Source organism: Mauremys reevesii, linkage group 16 (genome assembly GCF_016161935.1).
Source record: "Mauremys reevesii isolate NIE-2019 linkage group 16, ASM1616193v1, whole genome shotgun sequence".
In the NCBI taxonomy this organism is placed as follows: domain Eukaryota; kingdom Metazoa; phylum Chordata; order Testudines; family Geoemydidae; genus Mauremys; species Mauremys reevesii.
Window position 1 is genome coordinate 24,558,852 of NC_052638.1, and position 17,489 is coordinate 24,576,340.

Below are 17,489 nucleotides of genomic sequence, written 5' to 3' on the forward strand. Positions count from 1 at the left end.
AGAACTAATTTTACTTAATAATAATTTAAATCCCCCACTATAATATTCAGATATCATGGAGAAGCTCAATCAATCTGCGAATCATTCTGAAAAACCTGCTTCTGTACCTTCATGCTTTCAGCTATGAAACAGTTCAGCTTGCATCGAAGCAGCATCAATATGTATTACCTAAAAATACACAAAAAAGCAAATAGACAGCTCACTAGACAACAATGAGATAAAAACCAAAACACGGTGCTTCATGCCTCCAGATTCTTTTTAATGGGCCAAACTCTCCTTCTGTCTCTTGAAACTCATAGTGTAATTGTCAGTAATTGCAACGATACCTTTTCATGACATAAAAACTCATCAACTGCAGGCTCATTGCTAATAAACTTGTTTAAAACAACTTATTAAGACATAACCTTTAAGTGTGTGAGAAAACAATATGCAATCAAACATGCAGTATAAACAGCTATGAAGCCAAAACAAAATGTTAGGATTGCTGCAGCTTCCTTTGAGTGAATCAAAGCATATGGTGGTATAATGGAGCATGAATTTACAGCAGCAGAGATGTACGATATAGATTAAAGCTTCATCTGCAAGGACATACTGCACAGCAAAAAACAACAATTATTGTGTTTGTTGCTTTGTATTTTAATGATCAACAAAGGAGCTTTGGTAGAGCGAGGGCTCCCTCTGCTGTTAGCATGATGATAATAAAGCTTCCTTAAAATCATCAGCAGAAATGTGTCCTCCTGATAATACTTTTGTTTTAAATTCAAAGAAGCAAGAGCAGGACCAATAGGAAATCAACCGTACACACTAAGCTGATTCTGAGGATGGACACAGGACTTCAGGTCTTGTGCAGGTTAGGAATGTGAGTGAGTGACTCCAGTTCCACTAAAGGAAAAATCAAAGCTTTTTCTCCCTTTCCCTCTCTCCTCCTTCACAGCTAGTCATAATGAGCAGCCCCTCCTGCTGTAACAATTACAAAGAAATGGAACAAACAAAAAGATCTCCACTAATTGCTTTCGCACCCACTGCAGGTTCAAAGCACCAAAAAGCAAGCAATTTGATGCCTTTTATAACTGATTTTTGTTATATTATTACCCCCTGAATTTCTATAGAAATATTAATCTTGCAGTCCCTGAAGAGCTGCCTGTTTGATAACTGGTATCTCAGATGGAATAACATCTAGTGCCAAATGTGGTCTGCAATTGGACCATGATAATTCCCAAATTAGGGCTTGTCTACACTGGCACTTTACAGCACTGCAACTTTCTCATTCAGGAATGTGAAAAAACACCCCAAGCACTGCAAGTTTCAGTGCTGTAAAGTGGCAGTGTAGACAATGCTCTTGCCAAATTAGAGATCTCCAGCAGTCAGGCATCATCACTTGTGTTTTGTGGAGCACTGATTACACCACCACCAGGTGGAGTATGTCCATAATAGCCACTCTGAATTCATATAAGTGCTACCTTACACCAGCTCAGGTGAGAGCTGGTATATTTATCAGCTTTCCATGGCTTATTAGGGCTGGAAGAAGAGAAGCACCTAGTAGCTGAGGGGCTGTTAGGAGCATAGCTACCAGCTGAGTTCTTCCTACCCTCCACTGGGTGCTGAGGTATAGTATCCACAGCAGTCCAAAGATAGATGTGGAGTTCCATGGTCAGAGTGGGCATAATGGTGGGAGCATGGTTGCCTAGAGAGGAGACTATCAGGGAAGGGGTGTAAATGGCATTGGCAGCAGAGATTGCAGTGTCAGCCAGTGACCCACAGTTGTGGAAGTGAGGCTCGGGGAGAGCATTTCTGAAGTGGTATGGGACTCTAAAGGGGGGGCAATACTGAAGGGGACGTGGGCTGGTGGGGACAGAGGGGTGACTCAGACATCAAAATAAGGAAGTTAATCAGCTGAGTGAGCTACCAGCTCTCACAGCTGGCAGTTCTGAGGATGGAGACTAATTGTGACTTTGAGGCTTTCCCCTACAAATTACAGGAGTAACTTCATCCACTTAGGCTCTCCCTATGAACCCACCAATGCCTTTCTCCAAGCGGGTGCAAGGTACACTTCACTCAGCTCAGGGACGCTACAGACAACGATTTCTCTAGTGTAGACATACCAAAGTCGCTGGATATAGCAAATCACATACTGGCTGTAGAGCGGTCAGAAAAACGGATGCAAGTAGCCAGCCAGGGCAACCTGCATCACTGAGGGGGCCAGCTCCGCCGCTACGGCGCAGCCACTGTGCACCCCGCCCTTGATGGAATCTATCAACACAATCAGCCCGTCGGGCCCGGGGAAGATCACGCCGCGCAGAGGGGTCCCCAACCGGCACAGAGACCTGCCCTTTGCCGCTGCCAGCCAGCGTGGCTGGGAGGGAGAGCGGGGGTAGGGCCGCGCTGGGCTGCCGAGGCTTGGGGACAAGGTTGAAGGGGGGGCAGGCCCGGTAACGCGCACCTGGGCCCTGCAGCGCCCATGGCTGTGACGACGGTCCGAGGCGTGAGGCGGAGTCCCCAGCCAGCAGCCCGAGGTGCGGCGTGTAGGAAGCAGGACCCACCCGCTCACACCCTAACATCTCGCTCCGCCCGGTCCTGCCAGCGCCTCCCCTCGGCGCCCATTCCCCGCCCAATTCCCTCATCCCACCGGCTCTCGGCTGACAGCCTGATAGGGCTCTCAGCAATGGATTGGCGGGGTCTGGGACAGGGCGCATGCGCACTGTGTAGTAAGCGGCCCTGCCGGTTATCTCGCGTTGTCCCACCCCCTTCGCTGCCCCGAGCCATGGCGGACGAAGAGCTGGAGGCGCTTCGCAAGCAGCGGCTGACTGAGCTGCAGGCTAAGCATGGGGTAAGGGGCTGACACCGCTCGTGGACACCCCACCCTGGACTAGCGCCCCCTCCACTTCGACAGCGCCCCCCCGGGGACCCGACAGCCCCCACCGCTATCTCCTCATCTCCCTCCCCGCCCTGGGACCTGACAGCCCCACCGCTATCTCCTCATCTCCCTCCCCGGGGACCCGACAGCCCCATTCAGCCACCTGTCCCCGGGAACCCTACAGGTCCCACTGCTACCTCCTCAGCCCTGCCCCTCCCTGGGGACCCGACAGCCCCACCGCTATCTCCTCAGCCCCCCCCTCCCCGGGGACACGACAGCCCCCACCGCTATCTCCTCATCTCCCCCCCTCTCCCGTCCCGACAGCCCCATTCAGCCCCCACCCCCGGGAACCCTACAGCCTCCACCGCTACCTCTTCAGCCCCCTCCTGGGGACCCGACAGCCCCACTGCTACCTCCTCAGCCCCCGGTCCTGAGAGCCCCATTCAGCCCCCGTCCCCGGGAACCCAATAGCCCCCACCGCTACCTCCTCAGCCCCCGGTCCTGACAGCCCCATTCAGCCCCCCTCCCTGGGGACCGACAGCCCCTACCGCTTCCTTAGGTCTGAGAAAAAGCTCTGTTTAGCTCAAAATACTTGTATCTCTCACCAACAGAAGTTGGTCCAATAAAAAGATATTCCCTCGCCCACCTGGTCTCTCTTAACCATGGTCAGGCAGGTAATTTTGCTTTAGCTAGCTTATTTTAAATTCCAGTGAAATCCTAAAATCTGACATCCTGCACCGAGTGTTTTCTATAGGGATTGCTAAAGTGTTTTCTGTAATTCTTGTCTTTCAGGACCCTTCTGGTGATCCAGCACAACAAGAAGCCAAACAGAGGTATGAATCTGAGTTGATTTTAGGTAGCATGTTCATAGTCGAGTGGTTTTGAATTTCTATCAGTTTGTTTTTAAACATTAATTGCAGTTCCTTGAAACACTAAACTGGTTTATTTTGTTATATAAGTCAGGGTTTTATCTTTTGCGTAGCAAAATTTGGGAATTTTGCCTGAGATGCTTGGAATTGGGCCCTAAATTATTTAGAACTTGCACCTGTTAATGGGAACTGGATCAGATCTTTAGTTTGATTTTGTAAGGTGTTGTGGGATGTTTGTTTACAATCTCTAAAAACATTTTCTTACACCTCAGATAAACATTAAATTTTCTTCATTTTTGTGTGTTAATCTGTTATACTTAACATCTGTACCTACTTGAATGAAATGACTTTTAGTCCTTAAAAAATAATTTGGTTTTTGTTTTGATAATACAGAGTATTCAGCAGACTTGGTCATCTTGCAAGATGCTGTGTCTGATGCTTGAAACCTTAGTTCTATTGTGTAACTGAATTTTCATTACAGGGAGTCAGAGATGAGAAATAGCATTTTAGCTCAAGTTCTGGATCAAGCAGCTCGTGCCAGATGTAAGCATCCATGTATTTTGCCATTAAATAAAAATTCTCATTTATACTGTTATGTCTCCCTAAATCAAGGCCTTAAATAGAATGCATAGGAGATTAAATAAAAGAAAGCATTTATCTCTGATGATGGAAAAATAAGACTAATGCTGTGGATTTTCAAATCACTAATATTTTAAAAAAACTTATCATGGATACACATGCTGAAAAGCAAATCCTCAGATGTGGTTGTTTATTCTAGTGGGAGCAGGAATTAGTAAACTTGGTGCTTGTGAAAGGTGCCAATTGATAGCCTGCTTAGACTGAATTTCTCTGTTTTTATGGGGAGAACATGTGAAAAGCATAGTAAGCAGAAGTGCCATCTTCCCTATGCCATCCCATCAGTGTATCTTAACCCTTATTTAGAGAGGCTCAGCTCTAGGAATGAGAGAATAAATCAGGGTCTCTGCCAAGACTGCGTGCAAGGATGAGAGTTGTCATGATGAGCTTTTGTGATACGGATGTTTGCTCATTAGGAAATTGAGGGTTTGTCTACTATACAAACCTAAGTCAACCTATATTAGGTTGACTTACAGCCACCACAGTAATTACTGTGGTGGCTGTAATTACTGTGGTGGCTGTACACAGTAATTACTGCACACCACAAAAAGTAATTACTGTGGTGGTGCACGTTCACACTACCTTCTTTGGGTTGGTGGTGTGCGTCCTCACCAGGAGTGCTTCCACTGACCTAAGAGGGGGTGTGGGGGGGAGCTGAGAGCCCAGTATCTCAGCTTCGCTGGCAGCTCCCTGCCAGGAGCCTGGCTCCCCCATAGGGTCCTGCTAGGCTGCCCTCTCCCCCTTCTCCACTGGTGACAAGGCTGCCCGGCTCCCAACAGGCACCACTTGGGCTTCTCACCCTGGCTTCCATCTGGGAGCTGGGGGGCAGCTGGGCTCTAGCTACCTGACTTTCTTGCCATGAAATTGACAAGACAGCCGATGTAAGGGATGCAGTGTCTACACAAATACTGTTGCCCTAACTACACCAACATAAGCCTTATGCCTCTCGTGGAGGTGGAGTTATGTTGGTGTAGTAGGGCATTTACACTGGTGGGAGGAAGGCTGTAGTGTGGCCTTATGTCAACCTGTAGTGTCGATCAGCTGAGAGTGTGACTACCAACTTATTCGTATACCAAAGACCATCTATCTAAAGTGGTAACAAATTGGTCACAACTGATCTAATTTCGATTTGAACCAGTACCTAGGAGTGAAAGGCATTTTCATCCATTGCCAATTTCCCATAACCTGATTTTGAGATTTTAATTTGTATGTATTAAAAATGGAGGTGGTACTTAGTAGAGGAATTTGGCCTTGCTACTAATGATCTGCAGCATTAAGTTTAGTAGCAGGGTGAAACATCGGTAAGTATGTAGGGTTGTCTTCTTGTAGGTAGTAAGAGATTTGAACCCCTAGCAAATCTTTAGGAGGAGCATATTTATAGTGTTTTGTATAAATTAAAACTATTCCCTTCAATTCATGGTTCTTTCATATCTTAGCATGAATTTAGGACTAAATTGTACAGTACAACTTTTGTTGTATAGTAGATAAATTGTACAGTATCTTATTCACTTCTTTGTATAGTAGATGGAGGTAAAATACAAAAATGAACAGTACCCATTTTTGTTGCAGTAAGCAATTTAGCACTTGTGAAGCCAGAAAAGGCAAAAGCTGTAGAGAATTATCTTATACAGATGGCAAGATTTGGACAGCTAGGTGGGAAGGTAAGTTAAATTTCTTATGTTACTCTAGTTCTTTTTTGCCTGGTCACTTTCAAATCAAGTGTACCCAATGAAACAAACTGAGAACTTTAACACCGAAGTGTACAAAATTTTGTATCACATGCTAAGGTGTGAGCTACAGCATGTATATGAATGATTCTCAAATCCTTAAGCTGTGTGTGTATGTATCTATGTACATTTGTGTGTAAACACTGTGTCTATACCTATTTTTAAATACTTATGATTTAGCTGTCTTAAACTGAAGTGTTGTTCTGGAGTGGAGAAGTGCAGTTTAATGCCCAGGAAGACTGTCAGTCTTGTAATTGAAAGCATTTGTTCTCCTTTTTGACATTGCCTCCACAGAGGCCATTGGCTCAGCTGGGGAGTTCCAGAGTTGTAGGTACTGACAGCTAACCCACATTATACTAGCTTCCACAAAGACAGGGGCTACCTTAAGCTTCACCTCAAATGTGATAAAACTGTATTGTGTTTTCATCTTAATCAGTTTTGCTACCTGGGTGGCTTCCCAAAGTACCATAAGCATCCTGGGGAAGGGAAGTTTATATACCCTGGATGTTAAGAGCTATTGGCTGCAAGTCTAAGTGAATAAGATCATGTAACTAGTTATGAACTAGCGGACATTCTAGTGTCTCACCATCAGGGTTCACTCGTTGAGTTGGATGGTAGCCTTGTGAATCTACAGTGTATTATCCAAAACATTTAGGGTTAGAGTTCAATTCACAAATTGCTGTTCTTTCAATATTGCAGCAAGACCAAATGCTGATTTGTTTTTATTATTTTTTAGGAGGGCAGTGTTCTGAGGGAGGCCTCTCCCCACTCCAGAAAGCAGCTTTAATTAAGGCTTCTGGAGGTAGATGGGGAGCTAAGGGACTACTAGAGGACACAGGACTTTTACACTCCTTGTAAATGAAACACAGGGCTTGAGGGAATTGCACTTAATCTATAACTGTCCAGGCCCATGACTCCTGCAGCAGGGCTTTTTGGGGCAATAAGATCTGAGAACAAGTTACTGTGGTTAAGTAGTTCTTAAAAATAGCTGTCATTGGTACGGAAATGCTGCAATTTTCTGTCAGCCATATTGTAACTTTTAACAGGAATATTTTCTGGGGGCAGTAATATCACATTGGTAATAGGACTGTTGCATGATTTTAAAAAATCTCAATTGATCGCACAATTAAAAAAAATCATGATTAATCGCATGATTAACCATACTGTTAACAATAATAGAATACCTTCTATTTAAATATTTTGATGTTTTCTACATTTTCAAATATATTGATTTCAGTTACAATGTGCTCACTTTATTTTTGATTACAAATATTTGCATTGTAAAAAAGAAATAATTTTCAATTCACCTAATACAAGAACTGTAGTGCAGTCTCTTTATCATGAAAGTTGAACTTACAAATGTTGAATTATGTACAAATAAACTGCATTTAAAAATAATGTAAAATTTTCGCACCTACAAGTCCACTCCATCCTACTTCTTGTTCAGCCAATCGCTCAGACAGACAAGTTTGTTTACATTTGCAGAAGATAATGCAGCCCACTTCTTGTTTACAGTGTCACCTGAAAGTGAGAACAGGCATTTGCTAGGCATTGTTGTAGCCAGAATCGCAAGATATTTACATGCCAGATGTGCTAAAGTTTCATATGTCCCTTCATGCTTCAACTACTGTTCCAGAGGATGTGCGTCCATGCTAATGATGGGTTCTGCTCGGTAACTATCCAAACCAGTGTGGCCCGACACATGTTCATTTTCATCATGAGTCAGATGTCACTAGCAGAAGGTGGCTTGGGTTCTGTAGTTTCCGCATCTGTACGTTGCTCTTTTAAGACTTCTGAAAGCATGCTCCACACTTCATCCCTCTCAGACTTCGAAAGACACTTCAGATTTTTAAACCTTGGGTTGAGTGCTGTAGCTATCTTTAGAAATTTCACATTGGTACCTTCTTTGCATTTTGTCAGATTTGCAGTGAAAGTGTTCTTAAAACAAACAACATATGCTGGGTCATCATCTGAGACTCTTATAACAAGAAATATGACAGAATGCAGGTAAAACAGAGCAGGAGACATACAGTTCTCCCTCAAGTAGTTCAGTCACTAATTTTAATTAATGCATTTTTTTTTAACAAGCATCATCAGCTTGGAAGCATGTCCTCTAGAACGGTAGCCGAAGCATGAAGAGGCATATGAATCTTTAGCGCATCTGGCACGTAAATGTCTTGCAGCGCCAGCTCCAACAGTGCCATTTGAATGCCTGTTCTCACTTTCAGGTGACTTTGTAATTAAAAGTGGGCAGCATTATCTCCTGTAAATGTAAACAGACTTGTTTGCCTTAGCGATTGGCTGAACAAGAAGTAGGACTGAGTGGACTTGTAGGCGCTAAAGTTTTACATTACGTTTTTGAGTGCAGTTAAGTAACAAAGAATCTACATTTATAAATTGCACTTTCATGATCGAGATTGCACTACAGTATTTGAATTAGGTGAAGTAAAAGATACTATTATCACTTACAGTGCAAATATTTGTAATAAAAATAATAAAGGGAACACTGTACACTTTGTATTCTGTGTTGTAATTGAAATCGATATATTTGAAAATGTAGAAAAACATCCAAAAATATTCAATACATTTCAATTGTATTCTATTGTTTTGCAGTGTGACTAAAACCGCGATTAACAGCGATTAACTCAAAAAAAAATCATGATTAAAAAAATCATGTGAGTTAACTGCGATTAATTGACCGCCTTAATTGGTAATCAAGTGTCTTTGGCATGTGAGCCACTAAACAGTATGTTACAGTCTCAATAGTCAATTGAACACCTTTGCAAGCACACAAATGGGGAAAGGGAAGCAAGAGAACTGTACTAGATTCAATTATCTGAGTCTAAGCCGCTTCTCCAAATAAAGTGTGTGGCTTTTATTCTGTCTTTCTAGGTATCAGAACAAGGATTGATAGAAATACTTGAAAAAGTGAGCCAGCAAACAGAAAAGAAAACAACAGTAAAGGTAAGTTTTTTCCAAAGGCAGTGTAAACTTGGTTCAAACTTGTTTTCAGACAATGCAGAAAAATAAAAGGCTAGGGCCAACAATAGTTGCTGCACATATTTAATGCTATTCCAGGAGGATACACTATTTGTATGTTTTAAGCTATATAACTGCTTAAATATACATTTAGATTCTTAATTTTACATTTTTGTTAGAAAATAGTCCATGCATTTATTTACTAGATCATTTTTTATTCATGACTTGTCAGGTTGCATTTGGATGAAAAGTGGAATTCAATCAGTTTTTTTTTAAATAACTACCTTGAATGCATAGAATACACAAGTTTTTATTAAAACATGTTTTGCATTTAAAAGTGATTCTTTAAACAAAGGAAGTATCTGTGGTTTATAGCTGGCCAACATGCCTTCAAGATTTTAGAACTGGTAGATCTTCTCATACCTCAGTTTTCCTTTTCCAATCTATGAATAAAAATATCATTCCTCCACTTTCATCTCCTGGTTGGTTTTTCAACTTTGCATTAGCTAGTCATTGAATTGAATTAGTGGAATAAACTGAAAGAAAATATTCTCTCTGCACCTTCAGAAGAGACTACTGCTTTTAAAAGCTGATTCCGGATTTCAAACTTTGGTTCCACGTGCTTAGCCAGTGACCAGTTCAGATGATTGACTTTCTTTAAATATTTGGCAGCAAACATGTACTACTTGAATTATTTTTCTAATGATTTAATAGGTAAGTTTAGCCCTTAATGTAGGTTAATTTCAAATTTAATTTTACTAATTTTTTTTAGAGTATTAAATTAAGTCTAATTTTGATTTATATCATAGAATTTTATCCACCCTGAATAGTACTAAAGTAACCAAGTACTCAAATATGGAAGTAGCTTTTGACCACAGAAGTTGGACAATATTTTAGTGCTAGCTATTTTTCCTATAGTCTATGCCCTTGGTGATGCTCACTGTGAATCTGCATTACTTCTGGAGTAATAAGAGGTTCTGGAATGTTGTGACAAGCTATTTAAACACTTAGATAAAAATTCCCTCTTCTAAATGTGTAGCAAGGCCAAAACTCAACAGAACCATAATAATTCTATAGGATAGGGAATTCAGGCTTTAGAAATACTGTACTGGGGACTCTAGCCTTGTACCTTGGAGCTGAGTTTCGGGGGAAGGTTTGTGGGCTGGGGTTAAAGGGCCTGCAAACCACATAGGTCCACTGGTCAAATATTTTTACAGGGAGCAACGGGCTGTAGCAGCTACAATTCTATAAGTTACCATAGACTGGTTGCCCACTGCCCTTTCTCTATGTTGCCATGCTGGGGAGGGGAAGGATTCTAGATTCCATCCACTCAGAACCGATGTGGACTACTAACTTGGATGAGCATTGAGAACTTTGCCCTTAGTGATTAACTTGAGTCTTGAATCTTTGAAGCTGGAAGGAATTGCTGTAAACTGAATTTATTGTGTTTGTTTCTAGTTCAACAGAAGAAAAGTACTGGATTCTGATGAAGAGGATGATGATTAAATGCTACTGTAAGATTGCTTAACTGCCTGGAAAAAGGCAAAGAAAACATACGGTATAGGCAAATTGAAAGTTCTGACAAAACATTTAAATGTATTTGCTTTCTGCATTTTTTTTGATAAAGGTCAATAAATAAATGAACTTGTGTTCTGTAAAACAAAATTTGAGAAGGGTTTTATAGCTTAACTTTTTGTAGTATTAAAGAGGCCTGTGTGGTATGGATTTTCCCACCATGTTCTTAGCATGAACTTTTCTTTGTCCTACTCAGCATGTAAGCTATGCTATCAGCACCTGCCGCTCCGTAAGTTGTTACTATCATAAGAGAGGTCTTGGGAGGGCAGTAAAAGTGTCTTGGGTTCAAACAGCCAGAGCCTGTGGGAGCTGAAAGAATGACAACTCTGTCACAACAGTTGATGTAGAAACAAGATATCCTTTAATTGAGGGGGTTATCCAATACCTCACTGGTTCTCAAACTATGGCTGATGGAATCTTTTGTTGGAGTCTGCAGAATAGAACTGCTGATGAGAAGAGAGGTGGTTCTTTGAGCGGACATCTTACCATGTAGTCTGCTGGATGAAATTGTACATAGCATATAGTTTGTTTGAACCAGTTTCTTCTGGAAACTGTCAAGTTGTCTCTCACTAGTGAGTTGTCCATCTCTGCAGAATGAGGTTAAAAAGTTGAGTAGAGTGGATATTCAGCTGTGGTTGAAACTTAATTGGATAATTAATGTAATACAACTTTATTCAGATAGTTGGTAACACACGTTCTTTATTCTCCTATTTATTAAATGGTTGGTGTTTCCTTTTGTCAAACAAGGAAAGGCACCTGCTCTAAATTCCATGTGACTTGCATGCATAAAGTAAAACTGACCCTGTGTTGTCATCTTATTTGAAAATACAGTTTGAAAATTTGTGGTACAAATACTGTTACATCTTGCGTGATAAGATGGAAGTGAAAAGGGGAGAGACTTCACTACCAGAGAAGAGCTGTTTTCTGCTTTCATTTAAGAGCAGCAGTGTACACTATTCCAACTGTAACGGTTTGGAATTGATTAAAATTTTGTTTAAAAAAGTAGGAGCAGTAGTGACTTTTTTTCCATCTGTGTGAATATCATAAAAACTTTGATTACTACAGCTAGTGTTTATCAATTTTGTATTTTTAACTTGCAGTCTACATTATCAACTTCCTTATTTAAAATGGCATTCAATTGTAGGCTATAATGATTAGCTTCTACAAAGGTGATACCTCTGTGCAACTCTTCATATTATTAAAAGCCCAACCATTTAATTTTAGTGCAGTGAGAAGTTAACAGAAAAGCCTATTTGTTTAAAAAAATTATTTGACTCCTTTCAGAGAGCAAACTGGCTTTTGCAGTAATAATGTCTACTTTTTCATTGTAAATAAGTCATATGAAAACCCAGTACAATTTGAATCTCGTGATATCAGGGCTTTAGTCTGCAGTTGAAGGGTATACTGGTAAACTGTCAAATGCTTTTTAAGTCTGCTCCCCATCTTTCTCAACATTAACCATCTCATTATTACTAAAGGAGGATCTTCCATTAGATGGGTTTAAGATGCTACTGAATTTACTTAAATTTAGTTTAGGCCATTTTCTTACATATCAGAAGAGTGAAACTGCTTAGTGTGGTGAGATGTTGTTAGATGTTTGGCTGAATGTGTGTTTTCTGTGTGCTGTCCCAGCTCTGCACAGATAGTTGGTACAGCAGACCTCGATTGCACTGCCCAATAACCACAGATCCATGTGTAGCAAAAGAACTCTGTCAGGTTTATTGTCACTGAAGCATGGTCCTAGTGTACAGGTACACTAATACAGGTATACCGTTGCAATGGGCTAGCTCAATTAATGGCAGGACTTTCCATTATCCCCTAGGCCAGCCAAAGACACTCCTTCAGACTTCATTTTATACATCAATACAAACAAGTTATATATTGCCCCTCTGATGTGATTTGTTAGTGTTCCATGACATGGGTTGTTACCATCCATTACATGGATGATTTTATCAAAACATCTCTATCCATCATATTGTCATCCTGACCTTAACTTTACGAGGGGTCAGTGTGCTCTCATCTTTTCAAGGAGGTGTTTGTACCATACTTGGTATGGGGTATTCTGGTACCATCCTTCTGGAGTGTGTTGTGTGTGTTCTTGTGCCTGGCACTGCTTAGGAATATGTGTTTCTGCAATATCAGTCCTGTTCTTGCCAGATTCTGTGAGCAGGCCCTGCCTTTTGCTCACAACTTAAGTTTGCTTCATAGCAGCAAAGCTTTGAGTCATTTTGGGACTGAAGCAGTCATGTTTCTCATAGTGCTTATAAATGGAGTGGGATATATCTGTTTCACTAGATGTTTGACACTTATCAGTAGTTATAGTGCAGACCTGTCCATTTCAGCTGAAAAAAATAGGTAGGTTTTATTTAAAAAAAAAGTGCCTTAAATGTCTTGGAAATTGCTTCCTTGAAGGACTGCCCCTTCTCTGTGCCATGTATAATCATAGTAACAGCAAAGAAGGAACTGCTCAGGTGAGGGGCTTCTCCCTGAAGTAGAACAGTCTGACTTTAGAATTCACACATGCTGTTTCAGAGCAAGAAGAACTTGACCACATGCAGACTATACTGCAAATCCATTGTTTTGAAGAGGTATTTGGGGGAGAGCTGTGATGGGGGGAGTCTTGGTTTGCTCAGTGTGATTTGCTGTATGTATTGCACTATAAAGGATGAATGGATGACCTAGAATTTAACATGTGTCGTCTTGGTTTTTTAAAAACTTTACCCCAACCAATCAGTGGTTGGGCAGTTCTAGTCAAACATCAAACACTTTGTTCAATGTGCACATCATTTTAGTGTCTCCCTGTTTTGAAAACCGAAGTGCTGTAGCAGTTTTGAACCATCCAGCCATGTTACCCATGCTCAGGCCTACTTATTACTGTAAGTATCTGAGATAAGTTCACTTCTACAGGGGAGAGCTTTTGAGAAGCTTTCAGGGAGGCAATCACAATAGTATCCCAACAGACAAGGCTGAAGATGCAAGCAGTGTCCTCCAAATGAAAAGCTAGACAGTGATTGGGAAATAGCTCAAACTCAGGCCAAAAACAAAAAAACCTATCAATGCTGAAGCTTATTACAAACACTATTATGGGAGCTGTTTTATTAATTGCATAGAAATAGGTTTGAAGTATGAAATATTTTGCAGTAAGTATTGTACTGTATTTAAATTTGTTAGTTACATCTAGTTTGCTACTAGCAACATTTAAAAAGCTTTAACTAGTTAATTTCAGATCCGCTTACATTTACCTCTAGTTTTTTCCCAAAAGGCGTAAAAGAGCAGGATTAGAAGTGTATTTTCCAAAGGAGAGGTTACTGAATAAACAGCATGACAAATCTTGTTGCTAAGGCTAGTCTGCATAATAGGTTTATAATAAATACCTAATAAAATATACTTGGACTATTCTGAATGTTATATGGAAGTAAGAATTCAATGCCTCTTTTTATACTTGATGGTAATATACTATTGTAACTATTAAAAGCATCTAATTAACTGATTCTCTCATTATCCAACTTCATTTTTTACTGAAGCAGGTAGATAGGCAATCTTTTAAGAGAATGCTGTAATTAAAAACTGAAGTTAATCTCCACAAATCAATTATAAAAATGTGCTCAAGCTTTCTCTTTAAATAAGTTTACCCATATTTTAATCTTAAATTTACAAATGATACCTTGCACCTTCCAGCTAACCATCTCCAGGCACTTTATAGAAAATAAATTTGGCCATGAAACAACTCTATGTACTTAGGTAATTAACCCAATTTTACATAGAGTAACACTAAGGGATTTGCCATAGGTCACATTCAAAGTCTGTTTTGAGAACCAAAAGTACAGTCCATGTCTCCTGCTGTAATTTAAGCACAGGCTCATCCTTTTTCTCAAGTTGTCTATAACTAGAATGTACAGTATGGGGCAGAGAGGGAAGGACATACATAGAAGTCATCTAGAAATAGGAAATATCCCATTTAAATCCAACTGCGTCTAACTTTTTCCCTTTTATTTGCAGGCCTTTATATTAGGTTAAAGAATAAAGCTGAAAGGGGGAAAAGCATGTTCATTTCTTCTGTGGTAATATGAAAATGTGGGGAAGGGGAAGCCATCCCAACTTAATGTAACTATTCCAAAAGATCAATTAAACCATCCTTAGGCTTAAAGTAAAATAGTCAAACATTAAGTTACAACACCAACAGTGAGAAGAAAGTGCTAAAGGGAGTCAGTTTTTAAATAAGTAGTCAAAGTTAAGAACATTTTCAAGAATCATTACTTTTACTATTTTTCTTTTCCAACATTTGGCACAAATCCAAGGCAAGTTAGAAAATTAAATGAACCCAAATTATTTAGAAAAATATACATGCAACCTTCATCTTAGAGTTTTTTCAGTGGGGTGCACAGGCTGCACCTTTTACTTCTCTCATTAAAAGTCTATTTGAAAACAGTCACATGGGAAGTCCTCCAATTTCACAGTGCCCTAAGCATGGTATCAATACCACCATAAAAAATCAAAATGGTCTATATTACTATTTTATAAAAAAAAAAAAAGTTAATTGGATGTGACCACCTGTAAACCAAAACTATCATTAAGAATCTGAATTGTGCTATTGCAGTCTCTTTTTAATTCACACTTTTTTAAAAGAAAATTTAAACTGAAAATATGTTAAGAAACAAGTTCCACATCTAAGCTTCCATCTAGTTATCTATGAGCATCCTTTAAAATATCACCTTTTAAAACAGGATAACATGCAGCCAGTTTCTGCAAACTCTTACTTTTCCTGCCAGATCACTTACCTAGTAGCTGTAGGCTTCGTGCAGAAGTGTGAATGTGTGTGGCTTTGTCTTATTTGTTCAGGGAGAAAAGCCAACTGTGTGTGTTAAGCATGTTTGTTTCTACACAAACATGAATATTTTAATTGGGATCTGAACATTCTTCAGTCCAAAGCTGTTCTGTGTCAAGAGCATTTTACTTTATTTCATTCCCAGTAGTACATGATCCTACAGACCCTATGCAGGTAAATGTTCCACTGAAATCAGTGGGCGCTTTGTCTATATAGGGAGTGCAGGATACTACTGTTCATGTTCATCTCATTTAAAGGTTTTTACATCATACTGTAAATTTTTATGGACTGTTTGCGCAGCCAGTTGCAACATACAGAAATTACATTAATTTCTAAAATGCTATTAAATAAACACTATAGTGGTTCATAGCATTATAATAAAAATAGAGACTTTTGAATTCCTTCTGGCAATAAATATAACCAATTTAGTGACAAAAACTGAAAAGAAAAAAACAATTCAATGCCTTTTAAAAAACAGGAGTGGGTAGCTAGAAAGTACCCATATAGCCTCTCTCCTCTACTGTTATAAGTAATTTCTTAATAAGTGCTTTGACAGTGGAATGGGAAACAATCACTTCTTTCTGTCTAAATACTTTGACATTTCAATATGTTTCAGTTTCCTGAAATCAGTCACAAATTGGCTGGGGAGGGGTTTCCACGATAAACAGAGGATTCAGTCTTCAAAAGTGCAAGCCATACGGGAACATTCTGCCTTTGCTAAAGATTCATCTTTATGATCCATTTTTGAGAGCAGTTTCTAAGCTTCATTTAATTCTTTAATGCCCAGCAGGAGGATCTTGAAACTGGCACCACCTGGTTCTTTAGTTTTTGGCAGCAAATTCACACTTCCTTGTTAGTGTTTTGATAGCAAGTCACCAGAACAGTCTTTTGACAGTGAAATACTTGGATCTCTTGTGTTGGATAAATCACTGTCATCACTGACATTCTCTGCTGAAAGTGCCACACTAACTGTATGTCTTCGGTGCATTAGTGTACTTCTAAGAGGAGCATCTATCACATCATCCTGTTTCACAGGTTCACCATTGCTTTCTGCATCAATAATCTTAACTTTACTCTGGTCCAACATCTGGTCAATAGGCTTTAACTTGGTCTTATCAAAGCTCTTAATAGCTAACTGTGGGAAAGAAGAAGTGGTACATATTAAAGGCACTGTATATTTTTCTGCCCATAAAAAGTCAAAAGACTATATTTTAAATATTAAGCCTACAGATTCATTCCAAGGTCTACTTTTATTATACAGTATTATCAAAAAGTACTTATGGCATATAGCCAAGGATTAAAAGTTCTTTATAAAGAAGCATAATCATTACATTTTACATATGGGGAAACAAGTACAGAGATGTTAAGTAATTTGCCTAGGCTATACAAAGTCACCAGCAGAGCTGGGAATAAAACTCAAGCTGTCTCATTTTCAGTGCTCTGGCCACAGCACCTCTCTAAATCAAGGACTCAAGTACCTAAGCAACCACCATTTCTACCCTCCAAGACTACTGAAATCACCCAAATTGTCACTGCTCTCAGTTGAGACTTCCAGGCGTAATTGGACAGGATGCAGGATCCTTGTCTGTAGCTGTCCTCAAGGCCTCTCCCTTTCATTCATTGCATCTTTAACTATTTTAATTCCCCCTTTTCACACCTACTCCTCCCCATCTTAATTATTTTTTGCTTGGCAAAGGGGTGGTTCTCCTGGAACATTGGATACTTTACAGGAGTTACTTTATTTTTAGTTAAGGTAACTAAAAATAAAGTCCAAGTATATTGATAGATGATCTATAAATAAGAATAACCAAAAATAGTCATTACCAAAAGCTTTTCCTGAGACAAAATCTTCCAAAAGTTTCAGAATGGGCATCTCCAAAATTCAAACTAATGTAATAATTTAGAACTCAAAGCTCTAGTAAAATCATAGTGCTAACAGCCACCCATGGCAGACGTGCTGTATATTGTTTTTGCACATCAACTTTTTGGAAACCACCATCTTGGTATGACCTATTGCCTGATCC

The 17,489-nt window shown here is 39.9% G+C and overlaps 3 protein-coding genes across 11 annotated transcripts in view; 1 reads left to right on the forward strand and 2 right to left on the reverse strand.

Moving 5' to 3' along the window:
- Positions 1-2,535, reverse strand: part of LOC120384471 (neural-cadherin-like) — a 137,619-nt gene extending 135,084 nt beyond the window's left edge. For 2 of the 4 annotated variants that reach the window (XM_039503237.1, XM_039503236.1), the window contains exons 1-2: positions 2,441-2,535; positions 108-168 (exon numbers count right to left, since the gene is read on the reverse strand). The gene's annotated coding sequence lies outside the window, so the exon portion shown is untranslated. Of the gene's footprint in view, positions 1-107; positions 169-801; positions 866-1,092; positions 1,259-2,440 lie in introns of those variants that run through there. The other 2 variants (XM_039503239.1, XM_039503238.1) reach the window with 2 other exon arrangements.
- An 87-nt stretch (positions 2,536-2,622) lies between these two features.
- Positions 2,623-13,324, forward strand: PDCD5 (programmed cell death 5). Of its 2 annotated transcripts, none has more exons than XM_039503260.1 (6): positions 2,623-2,827; positions 3,647-3,687; positions 4,205-4,266; positions 5,929-6,020; positions 8,979-9,050; positions 10,524-13,324. In XM_039503260.1, the coding sequence occupies exons 1-6, from the start codon at positions 2,663-2,665 to the stop codon at positions 10,569-10,571; spliced, it is 480 nt and encodes a 159-aa protein (XP_039359194.1). In that variant the 5' UTR covers positions 2,623-2,662; the 3' UTR covers positions 10,572-13,324. The 2 variants fall into 2 exon arrangements, with proteins under 2 accessions (XP_039359194.1, XP_039359193.1); XM_039503259.1 differs by lacking the exon at positions 10,524-13,324 and adding an exon at positions 9,633-9,743.
- Positions 13,325-14,880: 1,556 nt separating this feature from the next.
- Positions 14,881-17,489, reverse strand: part of ANKRD27 (ankyrin repeat domain 27) — a 72,607-nt gene continuing 69,998 nt past the window's right edge. For all 5 annotated transcript variants that reach the window (XM_039503250.1, XM_039503249.1, XM_039503248.1 and 2 more), the window contains one exon: positions 14,881-16,600. In XM_039503250.1, the coding sequence (XP_039359184.1) occupies positions 16,319-16,600 (282 nt within the window). In that variant the 3' untranslated portion in view covers positions 14,881-16,318. The remainder of the gene's footprint in view (positions 16,601-17,489) is intronic.

Bases quoted from the DNA above. Each gene is read 5' to 3' on its own strand.
- PDCD5 (XM_039503259.1), top strand. From the start codon at position 2,663: ATGGATTGGCGGGGTCTGGGACAGGGCGCATGCGCACTGTGTAGTAAG. The intron at 2,828-3,646 runs GTAAGGGGCTGA...CTTGTCTTTCAG, and splicing joins AGCTGCAGGCTAAGCATGGG to GACCCTTCTGGTGATCCAGC. The intron at 9,051-9,632 runs GTAAGTTTTTTC...CTGCACCTTCAG, and splicing joins AAAAGAAAACAACAGTAAAG to AAGAGACTACTGCTTTTAAA.